At 54.5% G+C, this 12,969-nt stretch overlaps 1 protein-coding gene across 2 annotated transcripts; it reads right to left on the reverse strand.

Annotated features, from left to right (window-relative positions):
- Nucleotides 1-912: 912 nt before the first annotated feature.
- Nucleotides 913-7,137, reverse strand: LOC309536943 (rho-related GTP-binding protein RhoU-like). 2 transcript variants are annotated; one of them, XR_014221736.1, is made up of 4 exons: nt 6,863-7,137; nt 3,959-4,017; nt 1,402-2,243; nt 913-1,273 (listed from the first exon to the last, which is right to left on the reverse strand). XR_014221736.1 is itself a non-coding variant. In XM_082231357.1 (3 exons), the coding sequence occupies exons 1-3, from the start codon at nt 7,047-7,049 to the stop codon at nt 1,791-1,793; spliced, it is 699 nt and encodes a 232-aa protein (XP_082087483.1). In that variant the 5' UTR covers nt 7,050-7,137; the 3' UTR covers nt 913-1,790. The 2 variants fall into 2 exon arrangements, 1 of the variants encoding a protein (XP_082087483.1); XM_082231357.1 differs by having other exon boundaries at nt 913-2,243.
- Between the last annotated feature and the right edge of the window lie 5,832 nt (nt 7,138-12,969).

Genomic DNA, 12,969 nt, shown 5'->3' on the forward strand with positions numbered 1-12,969 from the left:
TGGAGGTGCTTCGCAAAACGAATTTCCTATGGGCTTGCTTCGCAAGACGACAATGTCTTGCGAGTTCCTGCTGGTTTTTCCCCCTCCCCCCTTTTTCTAAGCCGCTAAGCCGCTTATCAGCTGATCCGATCAGCAGATAAACCGCTAATAGCGCTAATCCGCTAATCCGTCAATGGGCTTGCTTCGCAAGACGAAAAAACCACTAGACGAAGAGAATCACAGAACGGATTCTTTTCGTCTTGCGAGGCACCACTGTAATTCTTTTCTTGCCTCTCCATCCCCCTCTATCCAAGGACACTTGGTTCTCCCGATCCTCATTGAATCCCTGCAACAGCAGCCCTGTGAGGTATATCAGGCTGAGAGAGGCAGTGGCTGAGCCCCAACGTCACACCCGGGGAGCTTCATGGCCGAGTGAGGATTCGAACCCTGGTCCTAGTCTGACCATGCTGCCTGGGTCAGACCATATACAGCCATACCTCGGGTTACAGATGCTTCAGCTTGCGTTTTTTCAGGTTACGGACCACCACAATCTCCCAGAACTGCCGGAATGGAATACTTCCATGCTTTGGCGTCTGTGCATTCGCAGAAGCGCCAAAGCGCAACCCACGGCTTGCGAATGCTGTGGGTTGCGAACGTGCATTCCGCACAGATCACGTTCTCAACCCGAGCGTCCACTGTACACAACACACACACTGCAGATTCAAGGCCTGGGTTACATCTCAGGAGAAAGTCACAAATGGCGTAAAAAAAATCACTCTACAACTTTTCATTTTCAGAAACTTTTCCCCCACCCGAAATATTCTCCTTCCGAAACCAAGGACCAAAGTTTGCTGTGCTTGCTGCATTGCAAGGGCTTGGACTAGGTGGACCGGGGGGGGGTTCTCTTCCCACTGTACAAAGTTTTCCCAAAATTTTCAGATTCAAGTGGTTTAAAAAAAGTCACCCCATCTCACACTTCCGCAAGTAAACCCCCACTCTGGGCAAGGGGTCTCCATCGCACTCTCAGCTAAACCAGGTGCAGAAGTTTTATTTTTGGGGGTGGGGAGGCAAAGCTTCCAGCCACAGCCTCCCCAAAGCATCTGCCCCCAACCATCTCCCCAGAGATATCAGGGTCTACAAATATATGGCCCTTCTCGGTGGGGCTGGGAGCTGAAGGTCCCAAATCCCAAGGTGGGGGGGAAGCGCAAGAGCATGAGAAGAGCGCGGCTGCTGGATGAGGCCCAAAGGGGACCCATCTAGTCCAGCCACACAGGGGCCAAATACCCCATAAAACCTACGAATTCAGATAGACTGCCTCTGGAGCTGGAGGTCCCATGAAAACGTTTAAGAAGCTTGGCTGCTGCTTCAGGCCAGTGGACCATCAAGTCCAGTTCTCACGGTAGCCAAGTACCCCCACAGAACTTAAGAATCCAGATAGACTGCCTGTGGAGCTGGAGGTTCCACAAGTGAATGAGAAGCTCAGGTCAATGGTCCAGCCTCCTGTTCTCACAGCTGCCAGCCACATGCCCAAAAGGGAGACCAGCGACCAGGACACCAAACGCAGCCGTTCAGAAGCATCCGCTCTCTCCAGCCAACAGAGCGTCCCTAAATGAAAGCCCGGCCACGTCCCTCTCGGAGACGAGGAAACGTCTTTGGGATCCGTTTCGAGATCTGTTTGGCCCTGCCGAGATTCCGCCCGATGTCCCTGCGAAGAAGGCTGGCCCCTCTCCAAAGCCTACGCCCCTCAGTTGGTCCAGTCTGCAGGCAAACCCATTGGAAGGGGTCAGGCCACGCGGGAATTGCACCCGGCGCTACGACAGGCAGACGTACTTCCTCCACCAAGCCTTGGAGAGAGTCCGGATGCGGCTGGCGGTGCTGCGACGCTGCGGCTTGGGCGGGGGGCCGCGGGCGCAGCGCAGCCCTGCGGTGATGGCCGTGTCAAAGACCTCCTTCAGGTTGTGCTGGGTGAGGGCTGAGCACTCCACGTAGCCCAGCAAGCCGGCCTTGGCGGAGAGGGTGCGGGCGGCCGAGGGGCACACGGGCTTCTCCCGGCGCCGGGACAGGGCAATGAGGACCTTGACGTCCTGGCGCAGGTCCGACTGGGTGCCCACCAGCAGGACGGGCGTGGCAGGGCAGTGGCGGCGCAATTCGGGGAGCCACTTCTCAGAGACGTTCTGGAACGAGGTGGGAGACACGACGCTGAAGCAGAGCAGGACCACGTTCGCCTTCGGGTAGCAGAGGCGCCGCAGGCTGTCGAATTCGTCCTGGGGGGGCAAAGAGGGGCGGCCGTGAGGAGGGAGAGCGGGGCGCCCTGCTGGGAGGGTCCCTCCAGGGGTCATCTAGACCAACCCCCTGCAAGGCGGCAGGAATCGACACTCCAGAATCTGTGACAGGTGGCCAGGCAACCCCTTTTTAAAGCGCTCCGGTGAGTTAGAAAACGACGACCCCCGTTGATTCTAACCGCAGGGCTGGGAGCGGGCTCCCTGGCGGTCATCTAGGCCAACCCCCTTCTAGGGAGGAAGGGCAGCTTCCAACATATATGCAAACATAGGTAAAGGTAAAGGGCCCCTGACCATTAGGTCCAGTTGTGGCCGACTCTGGGGTTGCGGCGCTCATCTGGCTTTATTGGCCGAGGGAGCCTGCGTACAGCTTCTGGGTCATGTGGCCAGCAGGACTAAGCCGCTTCTGGCGAACCAGAGCAGCGCACGGAAACGCTGTTTACCTTCCCGCCGGAGCGGTACCTATTTATCTACTTGCACTTTGACGTGCTTTCGAACTGCTAGGTTGGCAGGAGCAGGGACCGAGCAACGGGAGCTCACCCCGTCATTGCGGGATTCGAACCGCCGACCTTCTGATTGGCAAGTCCTAGGCTCTGTGGTTTAACCCATAGCGCCACCCGCGTCCCCATCAGTTCGCCAGAAGCGGCTTAGTCATGGGCATTATTGTCTTGGAAGACGTTTAGTAAGGCCAGTTCTGGGGTGGTTTCTAATACTTGTTTGGTTATTTTACTTATTTCTCATATGGCTGTTGTCCAGAATAGTTGGATTTTGGGGCACTCCCACCACATGTGGAGGTATGTGCCTGTGGAGGTGCACCCTCTCCAGCATTTTGGTGAGGTTCCTGGGCGTATTAGCGCTAGTTTTCTTAGTGTTATAGGTACCACCTGTAGGTGAGTTTTAGAGTGAGTTCTTTTCTTTTCATTGATATGGATTTAAAGGGGGGGGTTAGACCACATTTTGGTCCATTGAGTGGGGTTTATTTCATAGCCTATGTCATCCTCCCATTGTTTTTTGATTGCATCTAGGGAGTTCGTGGGATTTTGCAGTAGTATTTTGTATACTGCGGATACCATCTCTTTACCGTGTCCCTTTGTTATTAGAAGGAGGTTTTCAAAGGTTGTCAGGGGCCTAGTTGCTGCTGATTTTACTGCTGGGTTGTTTAAGAAGGCATGTAATTAGTGATGTGTTAACCAGGACATTTGGATGTCTTCTAGTTTGTCTTATATTTCTTGTGTTGACAAAGGTTTGTTGTTGTTTTTTTGTAGAAGTAAAAATTAAGCAATATGTCTATTTCAAAGGCAAATTGCAATCACAACCAGAATGGATCAATATCTGCGTGTCTGTATTAGGACCCCGGACACCAGAACCGACCCTCCTCAGTTTCCCCACAAGCCAGATTCGGGAGGCGCAAAGAGATTTGGGAGGCGCAAAGAAGGGCCCCAAATAAATGTGGCCCCGCAAAGCCCAGCTGCGCCTCTCGCCTCCGGGACACCTTTGCCCTTACAGGTTGCGGGGAGGGGAAGCCAGCTGTGCGGTTTTTGGAGGGGAAAGCAGTTCAGCGGCAGGCTTGCAACCCTCGGGAATAGATTCGAGAAAGCAAGTTGCTAGACCTCAAGAACACCCAAGGGACGGTTAGGAAGGGCCAGGTCAAAGTGCCAAGTCCAGGTCAGTCCCTAGCCCATCCCGTCCGGCCTCCTTACCTGCCCTGCGGTGTCGCACAGCTGCAGCCGGATGGGGTCTCCGTCAACCTGCACCACAGCTGGGGAGCGAAACAGAAAAATGGGGGGTCAGAGTTGGGAAGGAAGACAGACCCAGCCACCCCAGATCAAGACACGGCATCAGGGATTTCACTCGCCCAGAGGTGGAAGTCCTAGCCCAGCGCCTTCCTGCTCAGTCTCCCTGGCACTGGAGGCGGAAGGGACCTCCAAAGGTCATCCAGCCCAACCCCATGGAACACAAGGGTTGCAGCTCAAGGATCCCTGGCAGAAGGAGAACTGTGGTTCTTGACAGACTCCTTTGAAGACTCCCCCCAGGGTCATCTAGCCTAGTGGCTGATATTGATTTCTTTTTTGGGTGACTCCGCCGGGACTCGAACCCGGAACAAAGGCTGATATTGATGAATGGGAAGGAGAGAGACAATTCCCCTTAATACATGGCTGGAGAAGCAGACTCTCTTTGGATAAATATAATTCTCTCTGGAATGAGTTTATGCAGAATATATTAGCTTACTGGCAATTACCGTATTTTTCGCTCTATAACACGCACCTGACCATAACACGCACATCGTTTTTAGAGGAGGAAAACAAGGGAAAAAATATTCTGAATGAAACAGTGGACGTATCATTTTTGTGCTTCATGCTGTGGCCACAGACATGTGATCTGATGGTGAATTTGGGGTGACCCAATGCAAAAATCCTGAGAATCCCTGTGGATCCATGCTTTGTAACCACGTTTTTGCACCATTGCAGCCCCAGGCAACAGTGGGTGCGTGATTTGGGGGGGGGCAGGCTGTAGCCATGGACATGCTATGTGCTCAGATGGTGAATTTTGGCTGACCCAATGCAAAGATCCTGAGGATCCATGTGGATCCATGCTTTGTAACCACGTTTTTGCACCATTGCAGCCCCAGGCAACAGTGGGTGCGTGATTTTTTTTGGGGGGGCAGGCTGTAGCCATGGACATGCTGTGTGCTCTGATGGTGAATTTGGGGTGACCCAATGCAAAGATCCTGAGGATCCATGTGGATCCATGCTTTGTAACCACATTTTAAGTGGGGAGGGAAGGAAAAACACAGAAGGCTAAGAATGCAGGAGAGGGCTATAACGTGAGGAAAGGAAGGCAAAAGTTTCCCCCCACCCACCCACACAAGCCAGCCACTGTTTAAGGATTTCATCCTTTTAAATGGAAGAAAGCATATTTGAATGCTGTGTGTCTCCAAAAACAAAAAGCAGGAAGTCAAATCAGAATTTTAAGCCGAACCTGTAATCTCTCTTCCCTTCACATACATTGTTCCCTCCGGAGCAGGGACAGGATAGAGCGACGCTCTGCTTTCCTCTCTACTTGCCTGGAGGGGAGGGGCTTTCCCTGCTCTTTGTTCCGTTTGAGCAAACACAGCAAGGAAACAGAGAGGGCGGGCAGTAAGACCCTGAGGCAGAATGCAGGAAAGCCGCCACTTCCTCTCTTCAGGCTTCCCTTCTCCCTGAAGCGCGGTTTGATTTTTGCCTTATTTTTCGGCTCCAGGGACCACACATTCGCTGCATAACACGCACAGACATTTCCCCTTCCTTTTTAGGAGAAAAAATCTGCGTGTTATAGAGCGAAAAATACGGTATTTGTAATATACACACCTGCATATTAATGGATGGTGACAGTATTTTCTTCTTCTTTTTCATTCCCACTCACTCTTTAATCCCCCACCCCCGGTCATCTCTTTACGAATGAAGTTATTTTAATAAAATACTTATAATAGTAATAAAATTGTAGCCCAACTCCTGCAGTGCAGGGAGCACAACTCAATACAGTGGTACCTCGCAAGACGAATGCCTCGCAAGACAAAAAACTCGCTAGACGAAAGGTTTTTCCGTTTTCGATTTGCCTCGCAAGACGAATTTCACCTATGGGCTTGCTTCGCAAGACGAAAACGTCTCGTGACTTTGTTTCCTTTGTCTAAAAACAAAGACATGTTTTGTTTATAAAGTTAATTTATTTTCCCTTCAATTTTTGAACTGCTCTTTACAGTATGTGTGACTTTAAAGAGCAGTTAATAAACTGTTGTTGTACCAAATTTGGCTTTGTTTGGACTTTTTTTGACCATAGGAACGCATTAATTGATTTTCAATGCATTCCTATGGGATTTCATGATTCGCAAGACGAAAAATTCGCTAGACGACAAAACTTGCGGAACGAATTAATTTCGTCTTGCGGGGCACCACTGTAATCCCCGACCCATTCTCCGTTGCAAAACCTCCTGTTATTCACTGCGTCGTAGTTTGGGAGGCACGCCAGCGATCCTATAGGCCAACCCCCAACCACTTTTATACTTATTTAATATTATTATTCTGACGTCATTTGTTTAGTTTGCATTTCCCGCGTCATCCATAGATCTCCTCCGGCAGCGTTCGCTCAGACTCTGGGGAAATGAAAGTTTGTCTTTCGCCAGGTAGGAACTAGGAAAGGAAAACTCGGATGCGGTCGACTCCAGGCCTGCAAATCTTTCCTGGCAGAACGAGGCAAGCAGGAAGAGGCTCTTGCCGGGGTCTCCCGTGAAAAAGGCTTTGCAGGAGCCCCTGCAAACCGGGCTCCGGGCAGGGCCTCACTTTTGGGGAGCAGGTAAACCTGCAACGTTGGCGGTGCCCTCTGGCTGTTGAGCAGGCATCGCACTGAGCACTAGCCACGCCCCATGTCGAATCACAGCCCTGCTCGGTTGGTTAGGGGACCCCCAAAGGTCATCCATCCCAACCCCCTGCAATAGCAGCTGAAGAATGACCTCCGCGGATAAAAAAACAAAACCTCCCGGGAACCAGTGTCGTCGTTGCTCTTCCTTGTCCCCGCAGAGCGGGAAGGGCACCCCCAAAGGTCATCCATCCCAACCCACCCCCGCGTACCGGAGAAGCGGTCGAGGGCGGTGGGGACGTATCGCGCGGGGAAGCCGTTGGTGCTGTAGCTGAGCGCCAGGCTAGTTTTCCCGACGGCGCCGTCGCCCAGCAGGACGCATTCGAGGCCCCGCAGGCGCCGCTGCTCGCGGGGGCGGCGCGGGGGCACCGGCGGGAGAGACTCGCCCTGCGGAGGCATCGCGGGGTCCCCTCGCAGAAAGCGCGCGGGCGGGCGAACGGGCGGAGAGGCGGCGGCGGCAGCGGACGCTCCTTCCAGGCTGTGCGCCCGGGCGCAGGCAGGCAGGCAGGGAGTGGAGCGCCTCGTCGGGGCCACGCCTCCCCGCCCAGGAGGACACGCCCCTTTGCGGGGGCGGGGTCTGTACCTGCCCCCTCACCTCGCGGCAGCCTCCGCCCTCGACGGGGAGGGCGGCGAGCCCCCTCCCCAGCCTAAATCCCGCATGGAACAGGGGTGGGGCTAGATGACCGTCGGGGGTCCCCTTCCCAGGACTCCTCGATTCTATGAACACCCTTCAGGCGGCTCGAGGGACGGGATTCCTCAGGAAATCACAGGATCGTCGAGGGGGTGGGGACCCCCGAGGTCATCCAGTCTCACCCTCCCTGCCATGCGTAAAGGGCGGCGCTGTGGGCTGGAGCCAGGCTCCCTGCCCCCTCCTGCAACCCCACCCCCACCCCCCCACCCCCACATTCCCTGCTTTGTCTCTCTGAAATGGAAAACATGTCCTTCCTGACAATGTGTTTCTTTCTGGAGGGGGCGTCTTCCTGCTTTGCGCATCAGACAGTAGCCGGGAAAAGCACACCCCCCCGCGCGCCCGGGACGGCGCATCCCAGCGAAAACAGGAAACACACCCGAGGCGTTACTGGAAATTGGGAAGCTGGGGGGCGGGGGAGGCAGGAGGTCCTCCGGTCCAAAACACTTTGTGCACGACCCCCTGGCGCCAACGCCCCCCCCCCCCCGCAAGGCTGGACGTGGCCCCTTTCCCCCAGAGTTCACACCAGCCTTGGCCAAGCCGGGTTAACAATCTTGTTTGGTAAGATTGGAAGATCCGGGATGAATTGCAGGACGGGCTTCTTTACGCAGCGCAAACGGCGGAACTCCCTCCCACAAGAGGCTGGAGGGGGGGGGACTTTGATGGCTTTGAAAGAGGAATGGGAAAATTCATGAAGGACTCGGCTCTGCCTCGCCAGCTTCATTCTCGACCCTGGGCTTCCCCTGACGCGTTATTGCGCTTGGATCCAGCCTTGGCGCTTCTCTTGGGGCTCCTGTGAGAACAGGAGCCTGGACGGGGGGGGGGGGGCACTGTCCTGATCCGGCAGGCTCCTGTTCTTAGCCCAGGCGCCTTCTTCCGTGTGGGGGGGGGCACTCGCCTGGCCCTGGCGCCGCCTGCGCTCCCGGATCCTGCCAAACCGGTTTGGCCGGCAGCAAGAGTAGAAAGCAGGGTGGACCCAGCCGGCCAGCCCAGGACATTGGCACTGGGGCCCTGAAAGCGGGTCTGATCCAGATGCCGAGGCAGACGAGACCTCCGTCCTGTCCCTCGCCTGTGCCCCGTCGAGGGAAGCAGGTGGCAGACAGTCCAGGGGGGTCCCCCTCCAAAGAGGGGTGCCAACACCACCTTCTCCTCTTCCAGCTGCTCCTTGGCCACCGAACGAAAAGGTGCCGCCATCACAGCTGCCCACCTTGGCCCCACGGAGGACCCAGATGAGCCAAACTCTGTCTGTCCAGGGCTTGGGGGTAATAGGGGCCAGCTCATTTGGGGTCTTCCGTCTTTGAGGCCCAGGCAGCTGGAGGAATGCCGTGAGGTGTGGGGTCAGTGAATCCTAACTTAGTAAAGGTAAAGGGACTCCTGACCATTAGGTCCAGTCGTGGCCGACTCTGGGGTTGCAGCGCTCATCTCGCTTTACTGGCCAAGGGAGCCAGCGTACAGCTTCCGGGTCATGTGGCCAGCATGACTAAGCCGCTTCTGGCGAACCAGAGCAGCGCACGGAAACGCCGTTTACTTTCCTGCCAGAGCGGTACCTATTTATCTACTTGCACTTTGATGTGCTTTCAAACTGCTAGGTGGGCAGGAGCAGGGACCGAGCAATGGGAGCTCACCCCGTCGCGGGGATTCGAACCGCCGACCTTCTGATCGGCAAGTCCTAGGCTCTGTGGTTTAACCCACAGCACCACCCGAAAGGTTCTGGGGCTCAAGGCTGCTTGGCCCCCGCCCCTTCCGCCAGGGCCCTCTGTTCCCTCAGCCAGGTTTTTGGACATCCTGCATTCCTAGCTCAGTGGGAGGGCGTCTGCTTGGGGTTCGACTAGATGAGCCTTGAGGGTCCCTTCCGACTCTGCCGTCCTATGATTCTGCTCTACGGCCTGGGGCAGCCTCCCTCAGCAGGAAGGCTCTGGGTTTGGATCTCGCCTCTGCCAGTTGAAGGAGGAGAGGTGGGGGCCTGCCTTTCAGGGGGGCTGTGAGGAGCCAGCTAAGGCACATTTGAAATAAATAATAATAATAATAATAATAATAATAATAATAATAATAATAATAATTTATTTATACCTGCCCATCTGGCTGGGCTTCCCCAGCCACTCTGGGCGGCTTTCAACAAAAAGACCTGGGAGATCAGGGTTCGAATCCCCACTCTGTCATGAAGCTCACTGGGTCACCTTGGAGTCAGTCGCAGCCTCGTAACCTCCCTCACAGGGTCGTTGTAGGGAGCAGCTAGACTGGTGACTGGGAGCGGCCGCCAAGACAATATAACACCGGTCTTGAAAGACCTACACTGGCTCCCAGGACGTTTCCGAGCACAATTCAAAGTGTTGGTGCTGACCTTGAAAGCCCTAAACGGCCTTGGTCCTGTATGCCTGAAGGAGCGTCTCCACCCCCATCGTTCTGGCGGTTCCCTCGCTGCGAGAAGCAAAGCTACAGGGAATCAGGCAGAGGGCCTTCCCGGTGGTGGCACCCGCCCTGTGGAACACCCTCCCGCCAGATGTCAAAGAGAAAAATAACTACCAAACTTTTAGAAGACATCTGAAGGCAGCCCTGTTTAGGGAAGCTTTTAATGTTTAATAGGTTATTGTATTTTCATATTCTGTTGGAAGCTGCCCAGAGTGGCTCAGGAAACCCAGCCAGATGGGCAGGATTTAAATTTATTAATATTATTATTATTATTATTAAAATACAGTAATGCATCAAACATTAAAAGCTTCCCTAAAGCGTTTGGCTCCAGGTTCCTTCTCTGAAGGCAGTCAGGTCATGGACACGGCGAAGGGTGTGTGTTTTCCTTTCGCTGGAGAAACTGGGAGTAGCTGGGTGTTCAGGCCGGGGCAAACAGGTTCAGAAGAGATCCAGCTTCCTAGTCCTCACCGTTTCCCACAGCTCCTCCCGGCCTGGCCCGGAACTGCCTAGGTAAATCAGGCACTCAGAGAGCGCAATGCTCTGAGCGAAAGGAGAACTCCCTCCTGCCAGCTACTGGAAACCGCACTCGAGACCCAAGCCGCCTTGAGCTGACCCACATCTCCTCTCCCTGGGAAGACCCCACCCAAGCCCTGCCCCCCAGGAGGGCACTGGATGAGGGAGACCCACAGACCCCTGGCAACAGCCAAGAACCCCTGACCCTCCTGTTTTATTTTAAAATGAGAATAGGTTAGAGAATCGCAGAACTGCAGAGTTGGAAGGGACACCCAGGGTCATCTAGTCCAACCCCCCTGCAATTCAGGAATCACTGGATTGGCATGTGAGAAGGGGGGAGCTGGTTGGAGTTGCCGCCTGCTGGTGTGAGTGTCTGCGTTTTATCTTGGTTTCTTTATTGCAGGGGGAGTCTGAGCCTCACCACTTCTTCCTGTGAAATGGGTATTGTGCGCCACCCATGTCTGTGCTCCTGGCACCGAAAAGTGGGGGGGCACCTCTACTCAAGGGGGTTGTGGGTGCAGGTGACGGCTAGCTAAAATAGTCAACAGAGACATTGGCAAGCCACTTTGAAAACAACACAGTTCTTGTCAGCCTCGGAGCATGGATAAGGTTTTTCTGCTCGGTTGAGTGCAAACCAGTTTCCCTCAGAGACCCCCTTCTTCCATGTGTGCCTTTTAACTGCTCCAATCTGCAAAGCTGGCACAGGTGCCACACAATGCCCCTTCCACATTTGTGCATTTTGGAACTCCCTGCCTCCTGACAAAAGCTTTCACTGCACTTTTTCCGGCCCCAGCTATTATTATTATTATTATTATTATTATTATTATTATTATTATTATTATTATTATTTATACCCCACCCATCTGGCTGAGTTTCCCCAACCACTCTGGGAGGCTCCCAATCGAGTGTTAAAAACAATACATCATTAAATATTAAAAACTTCCCTAAACATGGCTGCCTTCAGATGTCTTTTAAAAATAACTACATATTTCCTTCACATCTGATGGGAGGGCGTTCCACAGGGCGGGTGCCACCACCGAGAAGGCCCTCTGCCTGGTTCCCTGTAGCTTTGCTTCTCGCAGCGAGGGAACCGCCAGAAGCCCCTCAGCTCTGGACCTCAGTGTCTGGGCTGAATGATGGGGGTGGAGATGCTCCTTCAGGTATACTGGGCCTTTGAGGCCGTTTAGGGCTTTAAAGGCCAGCACCAACACTTTGAATTGAGCTCAGAAACGTCCTGGGAGCCAGTGTAGGTCTTTCAAGACCGGTGTTATATGGTCTCAGCGGCCGCTCCCAGTCACCAGTCTAGCTGCCGCATCCTGGATTAGTTGTAGTTTCCAGGTCACCTTCAAAGGGAGCCCCACGTAGAGCGCATTGCAGTAGTCCAAGCGGGAGATAACCAGAGCATGCACCACTCCAGCAAGACAGTCTGCAGGTAGGTGGGGTCTCAGCCGGCATACCAGATGGAGCAGGCAGACAGCCACCCTGGACACAGAATGGACCTGCGCCTCCCTGGACCGTTGTGAGTCCAAAATGACTCCCAGGCTGCGCTCCTGGTCCTTCAGGGGCACAGTCACCCCATTCAGGACCTCTGCCTCTGCCCTGAGGTTTAGAAAGCTGACATTAGTCCCGATCTATTTTAAGTCTATTGTTATTTTATCACCGGCGTTGTCTCTTGTTATTGTTTCCTCTGTGTTTCTGCTTTTCCCCCACTCAATAAATGCACACCGCTCTCTGCTCTGCGTCCCTGTGCCAGGACAGAGAAAACAGAGAGCTGCCTACCTTGGCACCTTCTGCTGCCCCCCCCAATGCTTTTGTCCCTCTGGCACATGACCAGCCCCCCCCTTACTGCCCCGGGTCCCCCTCTGGTTCAAAGGCCAAGCGCCAGCCTCCTGCTTCTGTTAATCCCGTGGCGCCACAGACTTTGCTCACGTGCGTCAGCTTGTGGAGCAGATAGCGATCTTTGGAAAACTGAGCAGTGGTGGGGCTGGAGCAAGGGGGGTCAGGGAGGAGAAGGAAGCCTCTGGACCCCCTCACCCCACAGGCAGTGGGGTGCAGGGGCATCCCAGCCAGGGGGCAGGGGCAATGCCAGCCTGATGGGGCCATGACACAACCACCTGAGAACCTGGCCGATTGTGCTGGCATCGTGGGGGCATTGGGGCAGCAGCTGTGACCCAGGCCTTCTGCCAAGGCCCAGGAACTGGGTCAAGGCGGCGGCTGGAGCCCGGGGGGGGGGCCTCTGCCAGGCTGCGGAGGGGAGGCAAATTGCTGCCAAGCAGGGAAAGAGAGTTGACCTACATTCCTAGGCAGAACAGGCTCAGCTGGCATCTGCCCATGCCCAGCTCTGTGTTCTCTCCCCCGAGGCGATGGTTCGGCAAGGGCAGCAGATCGCAGCTGACTTTGGAGACTCAGCCCCGATGTGATCGCGGAGCAGGCAGCGCTCCGGGTGGAAGAGCACCTCTGAGCATGAGCAGAGGGGAATGACCGTTGGCGGACTCCCGAGCGCATCAGAAGAGCTGGCTGATCAGGCTCGCGGCCTACCTAGCGCCTGTTTTGGGAAAGCTATTCAATAAACACACAAGACATAACTGGCTGTACATCTGAAAAAACAATATATCCTATTCATTGTATTGAATTGTTGATTTCAACGGAAGTAACTCAAAGTTCAACGAAAAAAGTAGAAGACCCAGTTGATCCGTTCATTCTCTAATC

Source organism: Podarcis vaucheri, assembly GCF_965113315.1.
Source record: "Podarcis vaucheri genome assembly, chromosome: 7".
Classification (NCBI taxonomy): Eukaryota; Metazoa; Chordata; class Lepidosauria; order Squamata; family Lacertidae; genus Podarcis; species Podarcis vaucheri.

Excerpts from the sequence above, each read along its gene's own strand:
- LOC309536943 (XM_082231357.1), bottom strand. The coding sequence starts at position 7,049 with ATGCCTCCGCAGGGCGAGTCTCTCCCGCCGGTGCCCCCGCGCCGCCCC. Across the intron at positions 4,018-6,862 it reads CGCCCTCGACCGCTTCTCCG|CTGTGGTGCAGGTTGACGGA; the intron begins GTACGCGGGGGT and ends TTCGCTCCCCAG. Across the intron at positions 2,244-3,958 it reads TGTGCGACACCGCAGGGCAG|GACGAATTCGACAGCCTGCG; the intron begins GTAAGGAGGCCG and ends TTGCCCCCCCAG.